At 33.1% G+C, this 12,242-nt stretch overlaps 1 protein-coding gene across 1 annotated transcript; it reads right to left on the reverse strand.

Annotated features, from left to right (window-relative positions):
* Positions 1-3,016: 3,016 nt before the first annotated feature.
* On the reverse strand, positions 3,017-8,984 carry LOC117344516. The gene is made up of 7 exons (XM_033907276.1): positions 8,891-8,984; positions 8,106-8,296; positions 6,330-6,476; positions 5,413-5,566; positions 4,659-4,898; positions 3,790-3,978; positions 3,017-3,506 (listed from the first exon to the last, which is right to left on the reverse strand). The coding sequence occupies exons 1-7, from the start codon at positions 8,967-8,969 to the stop codon at positions 3,301-3,303; spliced, it is 1,206 nt and encodes a 401-aa protein (XP_033763167.1). The 5' UTR covers positions 8,970-8,984; the 3' UTR covers positions 3,017-3,300.
* Positions 8,985-12,242: the final 3,258 nt, after the last annotated feature.

A 12,242-nucleotide genomic window follows, 5' to 3' on the forward strand; every position in this document is an offset into this window, starting at 1 on the left:
ATACTACCCTATATCTGTGGTGTATATACCTCGGTATGACATCATACTATATCTGTGGTGTATATACCTCGGTATGACAGCATACTACCCTATATCTGTGTTGTATATATCTCGGTATGACGGCATACTACCCTATATATGTGGTGTATATACCTCGGTATGACGTCATACTACCCTATATCTGTGGTGTATATACCTCGGTATGACGTCATACTACCCTATATCTGTGTTGTATATACCTCGGTATGACGTCATACTACCCTATATCTGTGGTGTATATACCTCGGTATGACGGCATACTACCCTATATATGTGGTGTATATACCTCGGTATGACGTCATACTACCCTATATCTGTGTTGTATATACCTCGGTATGACGTCATACTACCCTATATCTGTGTTGTATATACCTCGGTATGACGTCATACTACCCTATATCTGTGGTGTATATACCTCGGTATGATATCATACTACGCTATATCTGTGGTGTATATACCTCGGTATGACATCATACTACCCTAGATCTGTGGTGTATATACCTCGTTAGGTGTATATACCTCGGTATGACGTCATACTACCCTATATCTGTGGTGTATATATCTCCGTATGACGTCATACTACCCTATATCTGTGGTGTATATTCCTCGGTATGACATCACACTACCCTATATCTGTGGTGTATATATCTCGGTATGACATCATACTATCCTATATCTGTGGTGAATATACCTCGGTATGACGGCATACTACCCTATATCTGGTGTATATACCTCGGTATGACATCACACTACCCTATATCTGGTGTATATACCTCGGTATGACGTCATACTACCCTATATCTGTGGTGTATATACATCGGTATGACGTCATACTACCCTATATATGTGGTGTACATGTATATACCTCGGTATGACGTCATACTACCCTATATCTGTGGTGTATATACCTCGGTATGACGTCATACTACCCTATATATGTGGTGTACATGTATATACCTCGGTATGACGTCATACTACCCTATATCTGTGGTGTATATACCTCGGTATGACAGCATACTAACCTATATCTGTGGTGTATAAACCTCGGTATGACGCATACTACCCTATATCTGTGGTGTATATATATATATATATATATATATATATCTCGGTATAACGTCATACTACCCTATATCTGTGGTGTTTATACCTCGGTATGACGTCATACTACCCTATATCTGTGGTGTATATACCTCGGTATGACAGCATACTAACCTATATCTGTGGTGTATAAACCTCGGTATGACGCATACTACCCTATATATGTGGTATATATATATATCTCGGTATAACGTCATACTACCCTATATCTGTGGTGTTTATACCTCGGTATGACGGCATGCTAACCTATATCTGTGGTGTATATACCTCGGTATGACGTCATACTACCCTATATCTGTGGTGTATATACCTCGGTATGACATCATACTACCCTATTTTCTGTGGTGTATATACCTCGGTATGACATCATACTATTCTATATCTGTGGTGTATATACCTCGGTATGACGTCATACTACCCTATATCTGTGGTGTATATACCTCGGTATGACGTCATACTACCCTATATATGTGGTGTATATACCTCGGTATGACGTCATACTACCCTATATCTGTGGTGTATATACCTCGGTATGACACCATACTACCCTATATCTGTGGTGTATATACCTCGGTATGACATCATACTACCCTATATCTGTGGTGTATATACCTCGGTATGACATTATACTTCCCGATATATGTGATGTATTTATATGTGTACCCCAGTTTGAATATACCGCTGTACCCAAGGGGTATACGGATTGTACAAATAATAAAAATATTCATCGAGTACAACTGCGACAGGTAATTCAAATCTTTAATCCGGATCACCAACACATAGTGCATATGATACATTGTGCTAAATATTTGATATATAACATAGTAATACAATTGACGAAGAAAAACAACTTGATGGCTCGTGCCCTGAACGAGCTTCTAACTCACGATCTAAGGCACCCAATCGCCTAGCCAGAAATACCTTCAGCTTATACCGCTGCGCCACATTGGCGTTCTTAAAAAAGAACGTTTCAAATTCGCAGTGATATCCGGCCCGATACCCTGACATGATCATTGTGGAAGTCGTCTATTGGATGATATGAATACCTGGATCGCAATGTATTTAGAACACGCGATTCCTTATGTTTCCTTAAGAAGCAGATAAAAGGTGAAGGTATTCCACAACGACAAATGCGGTACATTTTCACGAAAATGACAAGCATCGTCAAACTATTAATCAGGTTTTCAATTAATTGGCACTTTGTCAATTTATACCAATTTATATCGCCATAAAATAAATAAACGTAAATAAATTGAAAAATGTTCAACAATTTTACACAGTTTCGAAATAAGTACCACGTTTATTTGTACGAAAAAATACGTTAATGCAAGAGTAAGTGTAGCCTTTTATACCAATCACGTGACCATGAGAAAACAAAAGGACCGAAGAAAACATCCCAATAAGGACGTTGGACTCCAAACAATGAAATACGGTTGTGAAAACACATCGAACTGACGAAGAAATTATCAATTAATGTTTTTATTTATTATGGTTATTTTTGTTCTGTTTAATTATAAATGCAACTTAACCTACATGCGCATGAAGTCTTGCCTCGATGGGGACGCAAACTCGTCCAGATGTTGTCATTAAATGTATTTGTTGAATTCGTAACTTCTAATTCAAAGGCAATAATAAAAGACATGCTTTAACAATAAGCCTGGTTTCAAACTTTCTAAGATCAATGAAATAATGTGAACACAATCGAAATCAACGAAAATATCGTCCTTCTTCTTTTCTATCAACTAAGAAGTTATATGGTTTTTACTATGTTTCGGTAAGATATGACCTGTCTATTTTGAGATTTATACTTCTTATCAAAATTAGTTTAATTTACGACGCAAATGGCGAAAAAAAATAATAATTATAATAAAAAAAAAATAAATAAAAATAAAAACAACATCAGTGAGATGTAGATTGTCTCTCGTTTTCTTTTGATTGAGAGGTATAAATGCCTTCAATGTCCGTGTATTCCTTTCAAAGAAGTTAAATTCTTATTATCACTGTCATTGTTATGATGATTCTATATTAATGATAATGCTATACTGGAAATAATAAGTGGAGGTACATTGTAGATACATTATAGATACTGTTTTTCCAACGGCGATGCTCATTTTACAGATAGACCATTGGTAAAATATGTATCACAATATGTACACGTTATCAGAATGATTCGCAAATCGAAAATAGCTTTTCTGCACAGTCCATACTAGCGAGACCTGCTAGCGTCAATATAACACAGTTTCCTTGTGTGACGTTAGGGTTGCCTGGAGACCAGAGGACGCTGTTGATCACTTCCGATCCGTCATTGTATTTCCACTGAGGCGCTACGTACATCCCAGACACAAATAACTGGTTGTGGTGTTTCCCTGAAGTTAGTAATGCAATATTGTCAGCGGATTTTCGAGGAACGGAATACAAGGTGCAATTGTTAATGATGAAGGGAAGATATTATCTGATAAAAAAACCTTGCGCATCATAATATAATATTACATTGAGAAAGTGATTAACTCCATTTGATGTTGTTGAACTCATTTCTATGACAACAATTTTTTTTTAATTCAGACTTTATATTTTTGAAGATTTATTTTTTATTTTATTTTCTTAAATTTCATACATATCACTAATTTACTTGGTTGGGGTAATACTTACTTAGTATAGTATTCCCAGCGATGATGTTCTGTAGAGTCTCCATTTTGGATTTCGAAGCGATTCTGATCAATCGAGACTGATAGCTAATGCAAAGATGAAACGCTTCATTTTGGTCTTGGATAACTTCGTTGATTTTGTATTTAAAAATTGAAGCTGGTAGCTGCTGAAATCCCAGAGATGGATTGGCGACTGAAAGAAAAAAAAATCCAATCTTCTGATTAGCATAAAAAGAAAATGATACAATTGTTTAAAGCTGTTACATTACCGAAATTGAATACATCACCTATCACTAAAAAATGAATCTATATTTTAGAAACGCATATAATTAAAACAAGGGAGAATTTTAAAAAAAAAAACACCAAAAACCAACAAACATAAAAAAAAGACCACCCCCCTCCCCCTCCCCCAAAAAAAGAAAAAAAGGAAAAGAAAACAAGCAATAATATCAATAGAAGCAGGTGTTATTCCTTCACTAAATACTAGATCGAGCATTACATGCAGAATAAAGTGACAGGGTATGATACATTATCGGGATTGATTGAATTATCGATTTTTTTCTTGATTTTTTTTTTTTTTTAAATAAAGAAAAAACTTTTTGAAGTTGATTATAATGTGAAACTTTTTCATGCTGTTTTGTTTTCGATCGTTTTCATTTTATGTTGGCAACGCAGCATTAGTGTTGTATCATCATCAATTACGGTCCAATTTAAGTAAATACAAATCGCATTTTTCACTAAATGTTTATGCAATAAAAAGTGTCATACATATTTTTTATTGCCAATTACATATTTATAGCAAATAAAACTGACACATGTTTTTTTTTGCGAAAATACGTAGATCCTTCGTTTTACAACTGAAATAAAAAATACCGTTTTGAACAAAGTAGTGAACAGCTTCATTAGTGAAGGATCCATGTTTGCCAAAGATTACGGTTTTGTAACCTCGACAAAGTTTCTGGTTCACGTCAAAAGTAAACGAAAAACAGGAACTTTCTGTATGGCACATCGCACTGCATGCTGGGAATGTTGTTGACATGGACTCATTCATGAGGTAATACTGAAGAGCAGCTGATGGCGGTGTCTGCAGTCGAAAAAACGTTGATTGATAACCTGTTTCAGGAACACAAATTACATTAATGTTGGTTTAAATAATCACAAACTACCAAAAATAAAAAATACATGTAAAAAAACAACAACAAACAAACAAACAAACAAATAAAATTAAATAATTAATTTTTCTTTGTTTTCATGGTAAATAGTCCAACGTGATTGGTCGAAAAATTCTTTTCATTCTTCAATGAAAGAAATTCCGAGAATGGCGCGAAAAATGTGACGTCATAACACGACAATTGACGTTGCGTATTGATTTGAAAAAAAGAATCCCAAATAAAACCCGTAAAATTGTACACAAAACATGTTTTAGATTAGAAAAAAACAATTAACGCGGATTCATAGTTTGCAAAAAAAATATTTTCATACCCCGAAGGAAATTATATTTATATTGATTATATTAATTAAATATATTTATGATAAAAAGATACTACAATATAAAGTCATCGTTGGTTTCAGAGAATCTGATTTACCAGATCAAGACAATTATGTAAGGCGATTTTGTTTTACTTACGTTTTTTCCTCGCTTTGTAACATCCACTGACGTCGAAGCGAAGACTTATGTGCTTGTTCCAGCTTCGAGGATTGATTCTAAGGTACATTGCGGTGACTTTAGGTAGAAGATCGACCTTGACTACACTATTCATGTCACTGTTTCCGTTGAATAACTGAAATAATTGCGGCAGATTGGGAAATCATGCAAGCATACGTGACGCTGAGGATTATAGTTTTCAAGTAATCGTTTTTTTATAGGAAACTACAGCAAATAGAATGAAAAAAAAAAAAATTGTTACCTAGAAACATTAGATATTTTGATCACTTTGATTATTTTTGATAATTTTGCAGAGAATATTTTATTCATATATATATATAATCATTGAAATCGAAAGAATAAAAAGAATATCACATTGTGATTATCACGTTATCGTGATTATACATGTATTTGTTACACAAATTGTCGACTAACCAAGCACAATCATTGTTAAAAAATTGTTCGTTTTAATAATGCAGTATATATGATCGAAGTTTCTTTTTAGAAATAGCATTTTGGAACATATTTTATTGATTAGTCAAAAAAGTATTTTTGTCGGTTTAAAGCCAAATTTAGTGAAAACAGATGACTTCTTTATAGAATGAAGGCCGTGGCAATTATGTCCTTACAAAATATCCATTCATATCTAAACATTTCATTAATCTACTTCTTTAAATCAATAATGATATAACAAAAAATAAAATTCTAAGAGAGAAGCTTTACTTTATAAAAGCTGTGATATTCATAACCCAAAGTTGTCGAAGGAGCAATTGCTTAATATAGCCATTGTTACTTAGAAAAATGACACTTTCAAACACACGGTTTGAAAAAAAAAATGGTTTGAAAGTTTTAAAAACCTTATTGTGGCCTCAACACAAGTACAAAATTACATCATTTACCTTTGGTTCCTGGTTTTGTGATGTCACAGTGGTCCATGTTGTTCCATCCATACTGTACAGTATATAATATGTACTAACCCACTGATCTAAGTCACCACGGCCCTGAATCAAGATGGTGTCGACCACTGTTTCTCTTGGAAATTTCACCTGTATATTGTAGAAAGTTGAAAATCAATGCAATTTGGTGGATACCAATGTATGTCTTTATCGTCATTTTAACTAGACTAGATCAGGGCAGCAGGTGTTTTTTCACTGGTCACAGTGTTACTGATTTTGCGCTTAGCGAAGAATGCAACATCCTGCATAATGCTATTTATTCTTTTATGCAACATAAACAAAGCTTTGTGCATTTTCATTTCACAATTTTTTTTTTTAATATTTTTTTTTTTTATGTTTTTCACCGATGTTAAACCTGTGGGATAGCATTCCTGTAGAAACATGGTCACCAAATCACTTATCAAGAAATGCTAAATAGTAACTCATGTTATCAATGATTTAATGTGCTATAAAACAAGTATTGTGAGTCACAATTTAGATATAATTATTGGTGTTTATTCTGTATATTGATATTTCATCATGACAGAAAGCGCGCCATGTGGAAATATATGTACAATGCATTCTACATACGAGTAAACACCAAAGAGGAAAATAAAATCTTATAGATATATACATTTTGACAGTTTTTTTTCTTTTACTTACGCAGATTTAAAAACAAAATAATACAAAAAAAACAAAAAACAAAAAAAAACAATAATCGTCATGCATTGGTCGTTTTATGAACGGAAGGAAAAGGCCTTTTACTGATTGAATAGCAGAACAGCTGTCACCAATTTGGCGGGAAAAATGTGTAAGATATAGGAAGTAAGTTTCGTAACACATTTGAAACATTTACAACCTCAATTCGAAAGTTGATTTGATTTGCATAATAGTTTATTAGGAATGGATTCTCGAAATGTAAAAAAACAAAGACCCTTATCGCACGTGGGTGTTCGGATTCATCAGTGATTGCCTTTAATGCATTCCTACGCGCCGAACTTACGTTCACTGAAGATTTTACGTCAATTTCTTTGATAATGGCAAATTGGGAATACACCGTGAAGTTGTAAATATATAGTTGATGTTTATGCAAATATTGTACATTATTCGGAAAGGTTTTAGCAAAAAGATATTTGAACATAAATAAATAAATTCATTTTGAGTATACAAACGCAAAAAGGAATATACAACAGAAATAAAACACCCTACTCTTACAGTCCTATAAGGGGCAGTGATAGTTTGCTAGTAGGGAACAACCAACCAATTGAAAAAATATATTTTTGAAACAGCCCCTGAGTATAGAACGTTGAGCCAAGGATAAAATGTCTGGCAGCCACTGATTGGCCAGTATGTTATGAAGTGAGAAAATAGATATGTAGCCTGATAGGTAACTATCAATAAGAAATGTTGATATAAATTTCTTAAGTCCGATTGTTTTTTTCCCCAAAAGTTCACGTAATAATAGTAAACAGGTAAACATTTAAGATTTTTGAGAATTTTTACTGCGAAATTCACCTATTTTCAAAATGGCTACCATGGAGAAAATTTGAGCTGAAGGACCCAACTTTTTTTTTGATAAGGTGTTATATCAGACCCTAAACTTTTGTTATAAACCATAATCGTCATATTCAATTCAAGAATTTGAATGAAATAATCCAAAACGTTAACACTAAGGTCTATGGGAAAACAATTGGTTGGTTGGTCTCTAGTATACATTAAGCACGCGACTCATATATTTACCTGAATATACTGTTGATCATTAACAGATGCCGATGACCACGACAGTGAATGCTTGGACAAGCCATCATGATACAGTCTGGCGTATTCTGGTCTATGATCGCCATTTGAAGTAAATGTGCTTGAAGCGGTCAATGCTGCGTCTTCAACCCCATAAATACCAGATACAAGATAGCTTGAGCAGACAGTTTGGTCTGAAATGAAAATGCAAATATGACAAGAACTTGAATGAGTACTAAAAGTGTGTAGGCCATCACCATGCATCTATTCCTTAATACTTAAAGATTGGTTTTCCTCTATTTATTTTTCAAATGTGTTTTTTTTTATAGTTTTTTTAATTCATTTTTGCTATTCTTTTCAAAAAATAAACAAAGCAAATTACACTTGTAAGGAATGACAGGAAAAGAGAATCCCAAAACAAATCCAATTTGGACGAAAGTGGTGTTAGTATAGAATGGAAGAAACATAAAAAACCAAAAAAACAACGAAATTCAAAGGTGAATACAAAACCAATGCACTCTTTGTTCAGGTATCGAGACATCTTTATTTAAACACTGGTTTGCATAAAATTTATTTTGATCGCATTAGACAAATAAATACATTAAAACCAATGACGTATTTATCTAAAATGCTTCTGAGATAATATTTTACAGCATTATTGTCATTTTTTTCTTCTCCCCGCCCCCTCTCCCCTCCCCCGAATCCTTATCTAGCAATCAGTACTCGGATAACAATGTTGATTATAATAATATTTTAGATACCTTAATTTGTAAATAGCATTTACTTACCTGATGTTGTGTGATATACATTGCAATAAATTATCACCAATTGAATAAAAAGGCGGATCGATGTTGTATCTGTATCCATATTTTCTCCGCTTCTTTGTCCACTGAATTTAGCGTGAACGCTCCGGTCAGGTTATGGACTTTTACCTGTCAGCAATCGCTTAAGATAAGTATGTCGAACATATGGCGTGTCAAGTACCGCTAAAAAATGTTAACAGTATCTAAACCGGGAGTAAATATTGAGTATAATCGATAAGGCCGATAAGACATACCCCTTTACGAACTATGGACATTTTTCGTTTCATGCGAGAAGAACTAATCGAAACATAGCTCTGCTCATTTTGAAGGTTGCCGATTTTGTTTCTTCCATAATGGCGGAAACGGAAAAATACCATTTACCCCTTCCCTTTAATTGTCATTTTGTAAATTCGATAATAAACGTTTCTACTCAAGTCAACAAATAACTAAATTAATTATATATATATATATATTTAATCAGTTGCTTTTCTGATGCTATTTACATCAGTATACAAATTGATGATGTGTTGTTTTAAAGCAATTGCCCATCCAATATACTTAAATCCATTTTTGATAATTTAAAAGCATAGATATTACGAAGTCATACATAGCAATCATGATGGTCTGCTTTATTGTTATTTTTGATAAGACAAACGTATAATTGATATTTAAATCAAGACTCAAACACAAACAAATGTCAAATGTTGATAGTATAAAGGTAGCATCATATGCCAGTAGAATGCCAATGTTACATTTGGATATATACCTATTTATATATAAAATGATTATTCAAGAAGATAGGTGCTACATTATATCTACTGGTTGAGCTAAACGACCGATCAGTGAATGTGCACTGAAGTTTGAAAATTGCACGGTGAAATATCTTTTTGCACTTCATACAAAATATATTTACATTTGCTCCGCATTTCCCCATTCCCACAATGTTCAGAGGCAGTTGCCACCATACGCCTATAACACCCAGTGCCTCAGGCTATAACACCAAGTGGGTCATGTGACATTAAAAGGGGCGAGATTTGTTCGTGTTGGTTTCGTTTTTTTAAAGTTGACGAAAATGGTAAAACAATGTAAATATAAGTATTGATCAGTGGTTTTAATGTTGTCATAGTCGATATGGCAGCAAGATGTATGTTTGGCAAATGTAGCATGGAACCCTTACGGATTCCCATGCCATTTGCCCACCATACATCTTACTGCCATATCGACTATAACAACATTAAAACCACTGTTTAAATCATTCACAACGGAGTGTGAAAGTGTCATTATAAAGTCTTTTCGGCTACATCAAATCTCATTGATATTAAGATTTGAGTCTGTACATGGGAAAGTTTACATGATCACCTCATGAACATTGAGATGTGAAAGGTGGTGTTCCGGTGTATTTAAGTGTTATGTTCAACGTGAATATGTTAAAACACTCTCTGTTAGAATATGAATCTCACGTACACTAAGGGTTTAAAGGACATGCGGTAACTATATTCAATTTTGTATCAAGGAAAGATTCTTTCTTTACAAAAAAAACACAAAAAAACTTTAAATATCTATAAACCCCGTCCTACGAGTTCACTAATATTAACAACCAATACATTTTTTCATTATTCTTATAAATTATCACAAAGAAGGGTAATAACAAAAAATGTTAGTACAAACATCTAACTTAAATGCCACTAGGAACTTTCGGTGTCTAACGTTCTGACGTGTTAATAAATTTCACCTTAATGTTTACCAATACGTGATGGAGTTATTTACAAGCTAACAAGCTTATAAGTGAAAATCAATAAACAACTTTTAAGGAACAAATCATACCAGTCATCCATATATGTGATGAATACAACATTCCGTTAATGATAACTTAGTCTATGTTATTTGCCACTTTTATAAGCTCTGTTTGTTTACCAATAAATGACCGTTATGTCGAAATAAATATGCAATCTTTGTCACAACATATATATCAATATACTATATAATTATTAATATAACAAGTCAACGCTTCGAATTTACCTTTCACATATGTATACAATTTCCTAGCAACCATGCGATTGTGTTTGTTAACAGATTTGTGTCAGTCAATATATATGATTTTGATTGCAATAATTATAAATCGTGCGTTTGTTCAATAATTTCAAATTCGGTTTCTTTATTTTAAATGACGTCAACATTGGATATACAACCTGCTTTGGACATCATTGATGATTTGAACTATGTTTGAGTCGAGTACATGATACCAGATACATACTGATAACGTGTTTACCATTTACTATGAAAAGTAAAAGATTGATAAATTTGTTGTTTTGGTAAATTTTAGTTGGAATAAGCATATAATTCACACTCACAATGTACCTGTAAGTGATGCTTCAGAACCATCTTTGTTTTAAGATTGTGTAGGGCGACAAGATCTGGTATCATCAGATCGTCTATTCCCTGGATATTTATTGATTTGTTCATTTCATCTTATTTTATTTCATTATTTTTATCTATTTTCTATCATTCAACTGTTGTACCAAAACACTTGCGAAACAGATTTATCCAGCTTCTGAACTATCAAAGTAATTGATTACCTTTATCATCCGGGTTAGACAGAGAACAATCGAAAAGTACACATAGAAACACTTATCAGGTAACGAAAATCTGTTCTTTAGTATCCTTGGAATGTCTCAGATTCTAAATCTTCTCCAACAGTGTCGAATTGTCGAAATACAGATGTAAGTATCGAGCCACTCTCAAAATATCAGGAAGCAAAATTCAGTAGGAACAGCAGGGATAACTCGCCAATATATAATACAGAAATTGCTTTATTTATTTGCTACGAATTATGGATTGAAATATAAATACAATTGACAATGCAGCAAATTGTAATAACAAAAGCACATGTACTTAATATGTATTATCGTAATGCATTACAATCTAAATTTGTTATCATTCGAGATAGCTCAGAACAATTTAAGTAACAGTGTTAATAATGTACGTCCGTTATTGTATATGAGACTTGATACTTAACCTATATAGATATATTTTAGGTGTGTTCCGGTCTTTCCATACGTATCTAGGACTAAACAATGATAATATAGTCAACAATTAATACATGATTGACACTGGTAGTTGTCATACCAGTGTGACGCTGTCATAGTTTTTTTAATCAGAGTATTCCTTTACATCGCCTAAGAATACACCAATATGTTACAACTCATAGCCGTAAATCTTTTACTGCTGACAATAGGATTATTAAAAGGTTCGTATTTTTAGTTTATTAATCTGGACAAATTGTTAAGATTTAGTTATACTATTAATATAATTAAATTATAATCTATTGATTGTGCAG

This window comes from Pecten maximus, chromosome 16 (genome assembly GCF_902652985.1).
Source record: "Pecten maximus chromosome 16, xPecMax1.1, whole genome shotgun sequence".
Taxonomy (NCBI): Eukaryota; Metazoa; Mollusca; class Bivalvia; order Pectinida; family Pectinidae; genus Pecten; species Pecten maximus.

Coding starts and splice junctions, on each gene's coding strand:
- LOC117344516 (XM_033907276.1), bottom strand. CDS start 8,969: ATGGATACAGATACAACATCGATCCGCCTTTTTATTCAATTGGTGATA. Junction 6,477..8,105: donor ATGATCAACAGTATATTCAG/GTAAATATATGA, acceptor TACAATATACAG/GTGAAATTTCCAAGAGAAAC. Junction 3,979..4,658: donor TCACTACTTTGTTCAAAACG/GTATTTTTTATT, acceptor TTTTTCTTTCAG/TCGCCAATCCATCTCTGGGA.